Here is a 16,767-nt window from a genome sequence, read left to right on the forward strand (position 1 = left end):
CTTGTTTTGAGGAAGATGGGGCTGGAGGGATATGACTATAGGGAATTCCTTCCCTTCTGGCTTGACTGCTATTTGAAAAGGGGTAAAGTGGAGCAGCATGTACTAGTACGAGCAGCACAACACATAACAACTTACACACAAAATATCTCCCCCAGCCCTTTATTGAGTTAAATAATCCAATAAAGAATTCTATGCGATGATGAGTGGGGGCTCTGGGTTCGCACAAGCTCATTGGCTGGGTTTTGCAAAACCAAACCTGGGTTTAGTTGGGATCTGATTTCCATTTCTCCTAACTTCCTAAAATTTGGAGGTGGGAGGTATATGTTTTAGATATATGGTTTTGGTCCATCTCTAATGGATTTAAGTAATATTTTTAAAACAAGCTACGTAACCATTTCTCCTGTAAAGTTTGAAGGAGCAAAGTTAAGGTAGGTGCTACCTCCAAAGGGTAAGAGGTCTACCAAGTGGAAGAGGAACTGAGATCAGAAGCTGGCCTGCTTTGCCCCAGAGGTCTGGAATATAGTCCAAGCAATGGCCGCCCCTCTTATTTCCAAACCGCATATCTGGATCCTTGCAGAGATCTCATGAAGGAGCTCCTGGAGCTTTGGGGGAGGTAAAACCATGGTATGGAGGTAGCTCCCCCCCTCCCCCCCATGGGTGCATGCTCCCCTTTGCTCTCAGAAGCAGAGAAGAGTACATGAGGCCTCAAGTAAGTACGTCAGCATTTGGCCTCATGTGTCTGAAGTTGAGTCCCATGTCTGGCCACAAGTAGCTGACTCAATATTGGTAAATAAACTTAAATCTATTTTGGAGCACTCTAGTAACCCTACCTGACAGAGCAAATTTATCCTCAATGTAGCTGCACTGAAGCCAGAAGACTTACAGCTGGGAGGGATTTGGGTGTAGGTGTTTGTGAGGCTGTGAAGAACGTTGGCACACGTTGAAAGGAGAAACAATTGGAAATTCAACCAATTAAAAGATGATGACAAAAGTAAGGGGGAAGGAGGGGTGGAGGAACAAAGTCTTGTGCCTTTAAACTGCAATTTCACTTTAAATGTTGAGTAAAATTGGTAAAGAAAAATGAAAAACAAGATTTATATTTTAATTTGGGCAAAACAGAACATTTTTCTATGCTGGAGCAGAACATTTCCCTGCTCTTTGAAACCAGCCTAACAGCAACATGTGTTGCTTGAGATAGATAACAGCGCCACCAGCTGGCCAGTTCAGAGAATGCCAGTTCATATCAATGAAAATAAGGTACCTTTCATCTCCAAGAGCTTTACAAAGTAAGGCCCTGATCGTGCAAACTCTTACCCAAGTAAGTAAGGGCTGTTCACATAAGAGCTTATAGGGTTGGTTCCTAAAGGCCTGATCCTGAGAGGAGCTGAGCTCCTGCAACTCCCATTGGTTTTAACGGGAGTTGAGTGATCAGAACCTGTGTGTGGGGGTGTGTGTCTGGCAATACCATGTGTATGTGTATGCACATATGTAAAATCTCAGTAAGACTGCTTGTGAAGGAAAGCACTTGTCAATGGGAAGAAGGGTGCCAGAATCAGGCTCAGTAACATTACTGAGAGTCACCAGATGGTGCTTTACAGTGTTACATTCAGCAGAGCGTATACACGCAGTAACATATTTAAGCACACGCTTTCCGTTGGCTGCAGTGCACTTTCTTTGAGAAGCCGAACAGATCACCAGTGATGCCTGTTTGCTGTTCACAGCCTCTCTGACTGAATCATTTGTTAGGGACACCACTGCTGACAGGCGATACCCAGCAACCACGTTACATGGTGCCAAAAACATTATAGTCACAAAGGTTTTACTGTGCCATACAGAGCAAAGCCAGTAAGAAAATAACATTTTCCATTACTTTTTTTTCCTGTAAGTGGACCAAAGGATCACAAAACCTTTAGAATAGCATAAGGAAACCAGCTTTGCCTGATAGCAGCAACAATCCAAGCATTCTATAATAAAGAGCAGCAGTGGGAGGAAGAAAGGAGTCTCTTATAAAGACCACCTCAGATTTTGTCAGACTTGTGTGTTCTGGCAAAGGATACTGGTTATATGGACACTGCTTGGTTGCAAACATGTGACTGTGCAACTAGTTCTAACTTAGAACTTAGAATTTTCTGTTTGAAGAAACATCATTAAAATGGGTTTCTTTGGAGTTGGGGCTGTTTACATTAAGTGTGTGTTATGTTGAGTTTTTGCTGCAGACATCTCCCTCACCAAAGAAAGAAGTTTTATCATTAGACCTTATCTCTCGTTTACATGACTGAATTTTTTTCCTGGCCCTTTGGCGGTTGTTTGAGACAATCCTCTCTCTCTCTCTGTATATATTTGTTAGAGATAGCTACAGCCCCACCCACTCAAACTGTCTCAAGCAGCCACCAAACAACCAGCAGAAAAATCAGTGTTGTAAACAAGAAATATGGTCTTGAAGCAAAAGTCAAACAAAACTGTACTGCAAACCCTGAGAATAATTTAAGGTGGTGGTTTAAGACGAGGGCTTATGATTGGTCTTTAGTGAAGGTTTAATTTTCCATCTTAAAAACTAGACATGGGCCCAAACATACACCCCAGATGCATGTATCTCCTGAAGTCTGAAGAAGTTTTAACACAGCTCAGTTCCATAACTAATAAAAAAAACACTCTGAACTATAGAGGTCTAGAACCGGACAACCAACAGTGACTTTGGATCTGCTTCAGAGAAGCGACATAAATACAGGCTGGCTGTAGATGTGATGTTGAAGAGCTCATGGGTTTTTAGAGATCAGTACACTTCTGAATTAAATCACTGGATCTTCAAGGGTTTGAGGTTGTCATTGAAGTTGTGGATGGTTGTGAAGAAGAGGAAGATGCTTTATTCCTAGGGAAGTAGTATCTAAGGAGAAGGGTCAAGGAAATACTCTAAAATTTCAAAACAAATATGTACGAATGGCATCAACTTAAAGAGGTAAGGAGGTAGAATACTCACTATACTCTACACCTTTGTTCTTAATTTTGTCTCTCTCACAGCGTTGCTGAACATGGCATTATACAGCAGCTGCATTTCCCCCAAGAAGTGACAAGAATATAGTTTTAACACTTCTTACTCCTGCCAGCCCTGCAGAACTTACTCACCTATGGAAGACTCAGCTGAATTCTATTCTGCTTTGCACATCAAGACAGAGAGAAACTGAACAAACAGCATACACAATGAAAATCCAATTGGTTTTGTAGGATTCTTTCCCAGTTTTAATAAACAAAAGTTGTCAGTAGCCACGTAGATAAAGACATTGGTTTAAAATATATTAATTTGAAATTGGTAATTGTCCCTTTTCTTTTCACCTGACCAATATTTTATAAAGTGAACTATCCTGGAGCTAGTGGTCCTTCCCTTCCCCTCCCCTTCCCCCAGTCCCCATCTCCCTCAAAGACAATCCTTTAGTTGATGTTTCCTGACTCACTGATCGTTCCATCTTGCGTGATCTGTGATGGTACGACACACAATTGCATGCACTGGTGAGCTACTTCAGTGCAATGAAGTACCTTTTACATTTTGATATAAAGTAAAGTTATATGACCATAAAACCCTTAAAAGTGATTTTTTTCCCCACAAAAGCTGTTCACTTTTTAAGTAAGTGCTATGCTATTTTGTTTCATATGTGTATTCTCTCTCACACACACACACCCCACACTGTGATGGGTGTTCACTCCACATTGCCCCGGAAGGGGTGAAGGTGGCTCAGAAAGGGCTAATTAACCTGGGAGGTTGTACCTGGGGGGAGACTTCGGCTTGACTGACAAGCATTTATTAAAGATGGAGTCCAGCTGTGCAGGAGTGGGAAGGGGCTTGTATAAAGCCAGGAAGTGAGAGAAGAAGGGGGCTGCAGTCACTCTCTGGGCCTAGTGAGGCGAGGAAGAGGAAACCTGGGGAGCAAAAGCCTTGGAATCTGGACTCTGAGGGCAGGGGCTCACACAGAGGGCTGGTGGAGAAGGAAGCCTGCAGAGGGTAGAGTAGGAAGACACCTAGGGAAACAGCAGCAAGCGCTGAGATGGTGCAGATTTGGCTGCTGACTGTAGGGTCCCTGGGTTGGAAACCGGAGTAGCAGATGGGTCTGGGTTCTCCTCCCAGCCACTAGGAAAGTGGCACAGTCATGGGAAAACAGCCTGGAATGGCATCTGGACAGCTGGTCTGGTGAGACTTGTTACCCCGGGAAACCTGTATAGTGACCGGGCCAGAGCCAAGCCATGAAGAGAAAGCACTGCAATTGCTAGAGAGCAGGAGGGACCATGGCACAAGCAATTGAAGGAAAGGGGCATCAGACCGGGCAGAGCTAGTCCCCAGATGCAGCCACAAAGGAGTGTCCCAGTGCTGAGTAAACCCCATCTCTCTCTTACACACACACGTCTTTAGAATGTGCTTTTCCTAATCTGTCCATTGTGTTTGTGTCTGGGCCGGTTTGATAAATTGTTTCTATAACTTCAGTCACATCACTACAAACTTGGGACATTACAAGAAGCCCAATGGCTGTCACCAGAGGACCAGCGTATACTCCCCTCTCCCCCCATCATACAAACAAATACCATCATCTAGCATGCTTAGTATTTACTATGTAATGTGTACTTAGATGAGAGTGAGATTTAGACATCTGTTCAACACAGTTTTTAGTTGCACTGTCCTAGTATGATATCCGTAGCCCACAGTGGATCTAGATCTTACAGTGAACATTTTGGTATTTGCAGATATGACAGGTCATTTTGATTTGAACAAAATAAAATAACCATGTTTCAAAGGATACATAGATGTGGGGATTCCTCTTGTTGCTAAATATTTTCGGATGAGCCGCTCAGTACCATACCAGTTAAATCCCTTAGTTGCATGTCCAATACGTGGAAGATGGACGCTTGCTGGAAGAGAGAGCAGAAAAGCTCTTTAGGGCCTGATGCATTAAAAAGAAATAAATAAATAAATAAAATAAGCTCCACTCAATGGCAGAAGAAATGCCTGTGTCATAATGTTCTAGCTGTAGTGGGTAAGTGTGCCCCCGCTTCCATTTCAGAAGACAATCACAGAAGAGATGGAAAAGACCCATTAGAATTAGATCATCTCAATCCATGACCCTGCCAGAATCTTTAAGTGGAATTTCATGCACACCTCTGGGGTACATCATTCTTCCCATTTCAAAGGCACACAGATGGACAGATGCACACTTACCATTCCTTTTCTTGGCTGCTAAATAAATCTTCTTTAAGCCCTCTTCCAAAGCGGACAACTTAATGCCAGACAAGTTGTTGGACCGATCCCGGTGCTGTGCTACAATCAGGGCCAACTAGAAAGAAAAACATGGGATGTCTGTACACTGGCAGTCGCGGCAATGGCTGCTAGAAAACAACATTAAACACACACTTTATAGGCTGGAAAAAAAAAGCTTTTCCTTGTCTTGTCTTTGTTAACACTTATTTCAAGCCAGTCCTGTGCTGTATTAGGGTCACTGTTATTTTGTGTAACATGTAACATTCATTTCATGTTGTTTCAGTGCTTCAGTAGAGAGAACATCAAAGGGGCTTCTTATAGTTACCAAGTCCTGGCCTTTATTTCTGGATTCTTTATCGTCAATGGGGAATAAGAGGGTTCTTCCCAATGCCACGTCTGTCCGAAAACCAAAAACATAAGAAAATATTCAATCCCATGAAGAACAAAGGTGAGTCAATGCAATGCTAACTGTTATAGGCTTCTACACCATCCTTTCCAGTTCTCAACACTGTGCACCACACAGACATTTTCTTCAGAGGAGGGAGGTGAGAAAATGGAGAAAGAAAGTGATTAAAAGACATGAGGGAAAAGAGAGACTGAGAGAATAAAATTCCAGTCTACAGTGAGGTCTAATCTGTTCTTCACTAGCTCCGTAATGGTTTAAGATCACTAGTGTGTATGTGCACATAGGAGAACAAGGGGTACTGGAGAGAGCCCATGGCCTGGCTAGACACATATTGACGTTGCTCCAACCCATCTCCTCCTCTTAAAATCATTTTGAGATTTGAACTGCAGGTTTAGCACTGCCTTGTAGAGAGAAGAAATACTGTGACTAAAGAACAAGATATTTTTCCCCAGGAAAAGATCAAAACAACTGAGTTCTATGAAGAATCTTCTCACTCCAGAGCAGAGGTCAGGGTCAAAATGTCTTCCTGTATTGTCACTTCCAACACCACACATAGGAAGTGCCAGACTAAAAGGAGAGGCCATCAACTTCAAGCACTAAGATTATATTTTTCTCTTTTACCTTTCATCCTTCCTGCCAGCTCGTATATTTTCCTGGGCTGATCAGAACGAACTTCCAGAGCTGTAAATAATCCTCCCCTTCCCCACCGGCCGGAATCATCTAAAGCAAAATTACAAGTTAGATTCTTTTTTTTTCAATTGAGATCTGTGTCCAAAGAGATGAGCTTCCAAGTGTATCTGTGCTAATAATGCCTTCTGCAGGGAATAGACATGTTCTCACTGCACATCATAGGACTCATTAGAAACAGACATGGAAGATGAGATGAAACAAAATCCCTCAATGTCCCAGCTCCCTCATTCTGTGCCAGAAACAGATCACATGATCCTAAGAGAGGATCCCTGCTCAGCACTTCAGGAAAGTAAACTTCCCACACGATCCTTGCCAAGCCATCCCAGGGGAAATTCCTCCCCACCCCATGTGCAATCAGTCATCAAATCCTATGTGCAGCCTGGTAACCTGGTACTGTAGACATCCATTACTTCCCCTCAGATGCTGCCTACACCTCCAGAAGGCAGAGGATTCTCCCCACCCCCAGTGTGTTTTTGTTTTTAAACAGAGCATGTTGGATGAGTTTGAAATAAATGCCACAATCTAGCCAATCAGCCGTTGCCTTGCGGCTTTAACACCCACAGAGGAGAAGCTCCAACAGGGGATTTTGTCTCAGGAGGCACAATCCACTGCCCCACCCCCAAGCTACACGAAGCACAGGAGGAACGTGTCCTCCTTCCAGGTGCATGTGTCTGCCTCCCCCGCTCCTCCTGGGGTTGAGTGAAATGTTCCCCTCCGAATTCACATAGGAGACAGGATGGAATCCAGGGACTGCAACTGTTCCTAGCGCTAGGCTCCCTCCCTCTCCTCCATCCAAGGCCCAGCATGGGCTGGCCCATAGCTTTTCCAAGTACGAAGGAGAATTAGAAAAATAACTTTCCTCAGAGTAAAAGATTAGTTCAGAGGAGCTGACTGCAAACCACACAGGCAGGGGAATCCTCGTTCTAGCCCCCACTGTCCCCTCCAGCAGGACATCATGTCGGAGACACTGCCTTAGCCTAACCATGACCTGGGGGCATGACAATGGCAGACCGGGAGAGCTGGAGCCCTGTACCAGTTAATTCCTTCATAGGCATCCCATGAAACCGAGTGTTGTGGCAGCTTTGTCCCTAGGCATACAACACAACATACCGTGTAGTGCCAGGCAGTCCTTCTAGGACCATCACCTCTTTGTGTTTTCACTTCCCAGAGGGCCTCAGCTCTTGCTGCACAAAGCAACATTGAAGCACCATGACTGTCCCCTATTCCTCAGCAGCTAAGACACTGAATACCCAGATGCTGAGTTCAGCTAAAACACTCTTGCCCCACTGCTCCACTCTGCCAATGCCCTTACCCAGCTAGACCAAGCAGATGCCCACTTTCTGCTGTCTCCAGTGCAAACCAGACACTACTTTCTGCTCCTGCCCCATCACTGCTGGGCCATCCGGGGGGGCTTACACACATCTTCCTCCATAGGCAATGGACCTTATTAGAGTTAACACACCCTGCAGAAATTCCGCATTTCAGCACAGATTTAGGGTGGGGTCAGGGTGCGGGTGTCTTTGCAGATTTCAATGTGTTCTGCAAAATGTCACCTTTTGGTTAAGTTATATTTCCAGCTCATCTGGATGGAAAGTAAACCTTCTGAATGGGACTCCAGGCCAAATGGCCTCACTGACAGGGCCACGCACACGCACAGGGCCAGGGTCCGCCCACTTACTGGGCCCACTGGATGGAGGGGAGTTCACGCTTCACCTTCTGAAAAGGGAGGGGCTGCATGCTAGGGAGCATGCTACCCCCACTCCTTCCTTGTGGCATTCTAACTGCACCTGCACCATGCAGGCAGAACGCCTTCAGCCAGGGCCACTCCGCTGTTACTACTGCTCAGCCGTTGGGCTACAAGGCACAATTCAGCACTATCCCAAGGAAGGGTTTTTGCTCTTGCCAGTCCTACCTATGCAATGGACGACGATCGCATCCTCCTCTTCGGCTCTGGGGTGGGTAACATCACCCATCACATACTTGATGGAGTTCAGCTCTGGGTCTGTCTCATCTAACTCCACAACCAGCCTGTCTTCCCCCTCCTCAAAGGCATCCTCTGAGTCACTCTCCTCTGAGGGCAGACAGGGGGATCTGTAGTGATTTGCCTCCCACCAGGCCATCCTGAAAAGAACGAGGCAAAAGAAGAACAGGCCAAATGAAAACTGGGAAGCCAAACGCCTGCTGCGTTAAATCCTTGTCATGAATAGCTGGATTTGGGGTTTCGAGGGACCAAGCTCAGCTCCAGATCCAGAACCATAATTTCACCCCCCAAGTTCGGAAACCACACTGCCACAGAGTGGCTGGTCCCTGGGAGTGCTCCCAGCTGGGCCAGTGAAGGGTCTATGGCTGCACCTGAGGCTAAAAAGGGTCAGAGGAACTGCCAGTGAGAGAGAGAACTGGCTGAGACAGGGCTAGGAAGCAGCAGCAGCAGGGCTGCCAGAGTACCCTGGGAGGGAAGGCAGTGAGAAGAAGCCTGAGATGTAAAGAGGAGTTGGTTTTGTTTAAATTTGGACAATAAACCTGTCTCAGAGAGCCTGTGGGTCTGGCAGTGGGTGCTTTAGAGGCTGTGGAGAAGCCCTGCCTTGATTCATGTAGGCACTTTGGTCAGCTCCCGATACAAGAGGAGAGTAAGGAATATCATTGGTGCAAAAGGAAATGAAAGAGGGCAAGCCCCTATCATTGACTGGCCCCACTTTGTAGGGGTGACCCAGAATTAATGGAACAGGATTATGTGGCAGCCTGCTTTGCTTACGGAAGCTCTGCTGGTGCATGGAGGATGACAGCAGTGGCAGGAGTTCCCGTTCCAGTTTCCGCAGGCAGCCAGATGAGAGAGGCAGCCAGAGGTGCAACTGGAGCTACAGAAGTGACTAACCAGGTTCGAGAAGCAGCAGCAACTCTCCTAGAGATTCTGCAGAGGGAAGGGATTGGTGGGCACAGGTACAAAGCAGGAAAGAGGGGGTCGAGGGATGAGAGGGCCAACAGAGGGAATGTTCTGCCTATGGGCGAGTGCCGCATAAAAAAAGTGACGGTCCTTATGTGAACTGTGCTTTTAAGACTGGCTCAGCTGCGCAGAGCCCAGAACAAACCCGGGAGACTCTGGGTGGAATCCTGCCTTGTTACTGCGGCTCAAAAAGGGGCCAGGACAGGAGGGTTCCCAGGGGTTGTGGGGGGCTGAGGCACATTAGAAGGTACTGCCCCACTAAAAATGGAAACTGTGGGAAACCTGGATGCCAAAGATTTGGGTGCCCCAAGTGACGGTGTAATCAATGGGAGGTTTGGTAGGAGGCAGCCAGAATGTTTCAGGTGTGGGGAAATGGGACACATCTCTGCACCCACGGGGAAGAGTGAACTTGGGAAGAATAGGGGAAGAGCTCTGCAGGGGGAGGCAGAGCCGGGTACCGGGAAGCAGAAGCTCACAGTAGAGACAAAACACTGTATCAGGGACTCAGACAGGGCCTCAGAGGAAAAGTGAGAGAAGGACACAGGCACAGAGGCTGCAGGAAAAAACGTGGAATCACCACTTACAGCTACTAAAGCCACCGTTACAGCACTGAGAGGAGAGGACCGCTCTCCTTGGCAGAAAAGCGCCTGGTGGAGCTTGCTGCCTCGGAAGAGACACGACAGCAAGCCCAGAGAGAGAAGGAGTTGCTGAACAACCAGCAAGAGCTGGAGTGTCAGACTGAGCTCCTGCAGGAGGAGCAAGTGGGATTTGAAACATAAATCCAGGGCATGCAAAAGGAACCCCAAGGGAGAGCTGAGTTACTCTTTAAAGTCACCCAACCAAAGGGAGAACCGGTGCAACTACAGACTGAAAAACCAACGAGCAGAGGTCAGAGAAGTGAGATGAGGCTCATGACAGCGTGCCTGGTGAAGATGTAAATTGTACGGCGGGTATTAAAGACTGTGGGGACTTGGGGAATACTGATGTGTATGAATCTGTATGGAAATGTTTGTATTTTTAAGGGTGAGAGCCGTCCAGATGGGGCCTTACAGGCTGGTGGAGAGTGGGGAAGAAGGGGGAAGACGTGCCTGTGAAAGAGGCAGTTGTTTTCTGAAAAGTGGGGGAGGTGTATCACAGGGTGACTAAAATCCAACTCCCCTGTGCCAGAGCAGGTGCTCCCAGCTGGGCCAATGAAGTGTCTATGGCTGCACCTGGGGCTACACAGGGTCGGGGTGAGTTCCAGTGAGAGAGGGCTCAGCAGCTGCTGGAAGCAGCAGGATGCCCAAATCTCCCGGGAGGGGAGGCAGTGAGAAGCCTGAGATGCAAAGGGTGATGGGAGGAACTGGTTTTGTACATGTTTGGACAAAAAAACTGCCTCGGAGAGACTGTGGCTGTTGCAGTAGATCCTTTAGAAGCCGGGGAGAAGCCCTGCCTTGTTTCAAATACTAGTATGACAGGTGGGTTTGTGGTGTTAAGAAGGGGAAAGGAGCTTTGTGATAACCATTTATAGACAGATGAAGGATATGCCTACAGAGGAGGGGGAAGAGTTGCCCAGGGTGGCACGAAGCGGTACAACTAGAACTAATGAGATGAAATTTAAACATAGGCTCAACCACATAGTTCAAATCCAAATTCCATTGTACAGGTAAAGGGCCAACTGTCAAATCTGGATCTGACTGCGAGCTGCCCAAAATCTGAGCAGGGTCAACGATGGGGTTCTTGTTCATAGAAATGTAGGGCTGGGAGGGACTCTGAGGGGTCCTCTGCTCCATCCTCCTGTGCTGAGGCAGGACCAAGTAAACCTAGACCATCCCTGGCAGGCGCTTGTCCAAAATGTTCTTAAAAACCTCCAGTGATGGGGATTCCACAACCTCTCTTTGAAGCCTGTTCCAGAGCTTAACTATCCGTACAAAGTTCTTCCTAATATCTAACCTAAAACTCTCTTTCTGTAGATTAAGTCCATTACATCTTGTCCTACCTTCAACTGGACATGGAGAACAGTTGATCGCCATTCTCTTAATAAAAACCCTTAACGTATGTGAAGCCTTATCAGGTGCCTCCTTTGTCTTCTATTTTCAAGACTAATCATATCCTGTTTTTTAAACCTTTCTTCATAGGTCAGGTTTTCCTAAACATTTAATCATTTTTATTACTCTCGGCTTGACTCTCTCCAATTTGTCCACATCATTCCTGAAGCGTGGCACCCAGAATTGGACAGAGTACTCCAGCTGAGGCCTCACCAGTGCCGAGTACAGTGGGACAATTACCTTCTGTATCTGATATACAACACTCCTGTTAATACACCCCACAAAATTAGCCTTTTTTGCAATTGCACATGAATGGACTTGTATTCAAACTGATCTACTAGATCCTCCAGATCTTTTTCAATAGTACCAGCACCTAGCCAGTTATTTCCCATTTTGTAGTTGTGCATTTGATTTTTTTTTCTTCCTAAGCCTAGTACTTTACACTTGTCTTTATAGAATTTTATCCTGTTGATTTCAAATCAGTTCTTCAATTTGTCAAGGTCATTTTGAATTCTAATCCTGTCCTCCAAAGTGCTTGCAAACCCTTCCAGCTTGGCGTCTTCTTCAAATTTTATAAGCGTACTCCAAGTCATTAATGTTCTGGACTCAGAACAGACTCCTGCGGGACACCGCTAGATATACCCTCCGAGTTTGACAGCAAGCCATAGATAACTACCCTTTGAGCATGGTCTTTCAATCAGTCCTAAACGTACCTTACAGTAATTTCATCTAGACAAGATTTCCTTAGTTTGCTTATGAGAATGTCATGTGGGACTGTATCAAACCCGTTACCATAATGTAGACATATCACATCTACAGATTCCCCCCATCCACTAGGCCAGTATCCCTCTCAAAGAAGGAAATAAGGTTGGTTTGGAATTATTTGTTCTGGACAAATCCATGCTGGTTATTCCTTATAACCCTATTATCCTCTAAGAGCTTACAATTGATTTATTTAATAATTTGTTTCGGTATCCTTCCAGGTACTGAAGTTAGGGGAGTGGTCTATAATTCCCCGAGACCACTTTGTTTCCCATATAAAGATAGGTACTATGTTTTCCCTTCTCCAGTCCTCCGGGACCCCACCCGTCATCCATGACTTCTCAGAGATAGTCGCTAATCATCCCAATATTGCTTCAGCTAGTTCCTTAAGCACTGTAAGATGAATTTCATCAGGCACTACCAACTTGATAACATTTAACTTATTTAAATATTCTTTAGCCTATTCTTTCCCTATTTTGACTTGCATTCCTTCTCCCTTGTTGTTAATATTTATTGTGTTAAGTATTTGGGCACAATTTACCTTTTGAGTGAAGACTGAAGCAAAACAGGCATTAAACACCTCAACCTTCTTACATCATCAATTATTAGCTTTCCTTCCCCACCAAGTAGAGGACTTACACTTTCCTTCGTCTTTCTCTTGCTCCCAATGTAGTTATAGTACCTCTTATTATCGCCTTTTATGCCCCTTGCTAAGCGTAACTCATTTTGTACCTTAGTCTTTCTGATTTTGTCCCCATATGCTTGTGCTATTCTTTTGGACACATCCGTAGCAAACACGTTTCCACTTCGTGTAGGATTCGGGCCCATCATGAACGTTAGCAAAAAAATCAATGCTACCGTTGTGTCAAAAGCCATTTCTACATCAACACCTCTACATCACACACTTGAAAAAATAACGTACAGCTGTGGCTCCTTTTAGACGTGACCTGCGGCCAACGTCTCCTCCTCCACCCCTCCCCATGTCCCAAATACCCGGTTATTGCAAGAGTAATCAGAATTTGTAGCTTCCTGACTTGTTTTTATCAGTCTGACATAGCCAGTTTCCCCGCTAACTGTAACAGACACCACACTGCTTAGTAGCAGGCAAAGCACAATCCTACTTTTTCTTGTGTTCAGCTTCTGCTTTCTTCTGTTTCTTTTCTTCCATGAGCCGTGCTCTCTTTGCTGCCTCCTCTTGTCGTTTCCTCCTCCTGGCTTCCAGCTCTTCTGGGCTCAGTGCATGCTTCCTCCTTGTAGGCACCTCCTGAAGACCAGTGACAAGTACCTGGAAAAGGAAGGGGACTTGCAGATAAACAGACATTTCTCATCTCAAATTCCTATCAGATCCCACCTTATTCAATGTCCCATATCAGTTCCCCACAGTCTATTCCTCCAGGGCTTTGTCTGCATTGACTCATACTCCCCAACTCATTTCAAGTAGGCCACCAAACCATCAGCTAACGACAGTGACCTGTGCTGCTATGACCTGTATTTGAACCTCTTAATGCTCATCTCTGATCCGTTCCCAATCCCCCTGAGTCATCCAATCCTCAGAGCCTACTGTTAATTTCAGCATATTTGTAATTGAGTTTAAGTTTTTCCTCCACAAACTGGAGATTAAAATCTGCCTCATTTTCAATGACTCATTGACAACATCATGAGAGTCATTTCTTTCACTTTACATTTGCTTTATTTCGGAGGGCTCTTCCTTCTTGATTGGTCTCTTCAAGGACTTTCTGAAGATCCAAAAGCTGGTCAAATGCTCTTCTGTCTTCTCTGCTCAGGTCTTTCGAATAATCTTTGCCTTCATATAGGTACATATGATCTTTTAAAAAAAAATTAAAACATATAAAGGTCTCCCAATGGGCCAGTGGTATCTGCTAAAATTACAATAAGTAACAAGTAATAATTAAAGTTACAGTAAGTAATTAATTTGAATTCACACCCTATGTGAAACACCATTGCCCGTTCTAACAGGGATAGATGTTGGGATAGTTTTGTGAGGAAAAACATAAGCATCTGACTGAGACAACTAAACCAAATTTCTGTCAAGGCATTAATCCTCACCGAGGATTACACACGTGGCAAGTTTGAAGTTTCAAGTGGAATTTGTTTGGTGCTATCCAATACAGATGGAATCCTGGCTCCTAAGGTCAGAAATTTCTTCAACAGCTACCACACATTGGGATCTGAGATACCACAGTTCTTCTCTCTGTCTGCAATAGGAAATACCACTGCGTGGTAACCATTGGCAAATGGTGACTTATTACCAGCAGCCACTGGATGGGACAGAAGGCCCATTTTATAGGATCACATTTCTGTAATATTATGGAAACCCCAGTCACAACTCCATAGTTAAGGATAAGTTCCATTTTGCACTTAAAGCAGAGATTATGGATCAAACACAGTGCATAGAGTGACACTAAAAGAGGAAAATATGTGAAAAAAGGATCTTTAAAAGTCAGTTTAATCCAGTCTGGGATTGCACACACTAACATGTCTTAATCCTAATCATATGGTTATTGCACGCTGTCACCACAGGACAGAGTTAAGGTTAATTGGGTGCTCTAACTATGCATTTCTTTCCCTAATGCTTGGATTTTTTAAAGTGTAACCTTACCTCTGAAATTCCAGGGTTTGTAACACTTGGTTTTGGGATAATTACAACATCCCTATGAAGTTTTTTTACTCTTAAGTTACTGATTTCTAACTCCATCTTAAAATATATGTTTTTCTATGAATAAAGTCAATTATAATACAAACTTGACCGTTCCCTAGGTCTTACATCCAAGGATATCAAAGCATTTCACAGACATTAATGAATTTAGCCTCGCAACCCCCTTAAAGGCAAATCAGTTATTATCATCCCCATTTTACAGATGGGGAAATTGAGACACAAAAGGAGGAAGGGAGTGTTCAACAGTTACAAATCAAGTCTGTGGCAGAGCCAGGTACAAAACTCATTTCTCCTGATTTCAAGTCCCCTACTCTAAGCACAAACCCATTTTTCTTCCTTCCAAAGTTATCTGAAAAACACAGTATAACCCCTTGAAATCTCCTCTAATAGCATCCAGACTTGAGTGCGTTTTGTGTGCATTTAGGATCCTCGAACTTACTTTCTGTATCTTGCTCTCTGCTTTCTTCTTCTTCACTTGGTAGCACAACATCCATTACCCACATTCCTTCTTTTGTCTCTCCAAGGATACTTTCCAGCTCCACATCCTGGATGGTGCTTCCCTCTAATGAGAGCAGCTTATCCAAACCGAACTTCAGGATTTCACTCAGCTTTAATGAACAAAAGGATGACGTTTATCACCACCATAATGTTTCATGCTGCTCCTAGCCTACTGAGCCTCTAGGTTGAAATGAAAATAGTTTGTGAAGAGGGAAATCAGACACTTTATGTCACCCAGCAAAACACTCATGCTTTGACAGCTGTTATTCTCACTCTGCCCTCATCAGTTATGCACCACCTAACAAGACCCATGTAACAAATCATACTCAGCAATATCCATCTTGACAGCCATAGGTCACTAGTAGCTGCACAGACAGTTACTCAGACTACATGCAGACTCAGGCAGACAGCTCTGCATTGGGTCACATTCAAGAGGTTTTCTTCACAATCAGGAAGGCCAGAAACTTTTTTTTCCTTTTACATGAATGCTTAAATGTCTGCAGAAATCAATGGGGTGAAGAGTGCCAGCATGGCATATCACCACACACAGGCTCAATCCAATTTCTCAAACTGGAAGCCATCATTGCTCAGACAAGTTTGTGGGGAAGAGGGAAGGAGAGGGGCTGGTGCCATAGTTTTTCACTGTTTCACTTTACATGGGGTTCATGTCCCCCTACATTTCACTAAGTTTGGAGTTTGACTAGATGATCTGGTTGTCCCTTCTGGTCTTATACTCTACCAAATTCACATCCACTTTGGTCAATTTTACGCTCATAGGATTTAAAAAATAGTAAATTTCATGATTTCAGCTATTTAAATCTGAAATTTCACTGTGTTGTAACTGTAGGGATCCTGACCCAAAAAGGAGTTGTGGGGGGGGGGGGGGAGAGTCACAAGGATACTGTAGGAGGGTTTGCGGTACTGCTACCCTTACTTTTGTGCTGCTGCTGGGCGGCTCTCTGGCCGCCCAGCTCTGAAGGCAGCACCGAAGTAAGGGTGGCAATACTGCAACGCCCCTAAAATAACTTTGTGACCCCCACCCCCCACAACTCCCTTTTGGATCAAGACCCCCAATTTGAGAAACCCTGATCTCCCCCATGAAATCTGTATAGTATAGGGTAAAAGCACACGAATGACCAGATTGCACAGAGGGAGACCAGATTTCACGGTCTATGATGCATTTTTCATGGCCATGAATTTGGTATGCAAAACTCAGCTTTTGGTTCCTAACCACAAATCCCCCCTGGGATTCCAATTTGCCTAGAGCTCAGTGTAAATTTCATCTGAAAGTTTTGCAAGCCTAGGACAAGTTGTGGGTTAGTAACAAAAAGCTACCACAGTGCTGATGGTATAGTTCTGTTTATGCGAGAGAAGGAGGCAAAACAAATGAACTCCTAGGAGCTACGATGCAATTTTCATGTAAATAACTATTATAGTCAAAAACAAGGAAAGAAAACCCCTCAAAATTAGCATCTGATTGTCCCCAAATTTCAGTGGTTTGGATCTGGGATTTTGGCTTGCTCCATA

The 16,767-nt window shown here is 44.8% G+C and overlaps 1 protein-coding gene across 3 annotated transcripts in view; it reads right to left on the reverse strand.

Moving 5' to 3' along the window:
- Positions 1 to 1,081: 1,081 nt before the first annotated feature.
- Positions 1,082 to 16,767, reverse strand: part of CHD1L (chromodomain helicase DNA binding protein 1 like) — a 54,046-nt gene continuing 38,360 nt past the window's right edge. For 2 of the 3 annotated variants that reach the window (XM_045001208.1, XM_045001210.1), the window contains exons 15-23: positions 15,182 to 15,350; positions 13,748 to 13,890; positions 13,187 to 13,350; positions 8,248 to 8,456; positions 6,267 to 6,365; positions 5,565 to 5,635; positions 5,201 to 5,315; positions 4,785 to 4,893; positions 1,082 to 2,884 (exon numbers count right to left, since the gene is read on the reverse strand). In XM_045001208.1, the coding sequence (XP_044857143.1) occupies positions 2,806 to 2,884; positions 4,785 to 4,893; positions 5,201 to 5,315; positions 5,565 to 5,635; positions 6,267 to 6,365; positions 8,248 to 8,456; positions 13,187 to 13,350; positions 13,748 to 13,890; positions 15,182 to 15,350 (1,158 nt within the window). In that variant the 3' untranslated portion in view covers positions 1,082 to 2,805. Of the gene's footprint in view, positions 2,885 to 4,784; positions 4,926 to 5,200; positions 5,316 to 5,564; positions 5,636 to 6,266; positions 6,366 to 8,247; positions 8,457 to 13,186; positions 13,351 to 13,747; positions 13,891 to 15,181; positions 15,351 to 16,767 lie in introns of all 3 variants that reach the window. The other variant, XM_045001211.1, reaches the window with a different exon arrangement.

This window comes from Mauremys mutica, chromosome 1 (assembly GCF_020497125.1).
Source record: "Mauremys mutica isolate MM-2020 ecotype Southern chromosome 1, ASM2049712v1, whole genome shotgun sequence".
Classification (NCBI taxonomy): Eukaryota; Metazoa; Chordata; order Testudines; family Geoemydidae; genus Mauremys; species Mauremys mutica.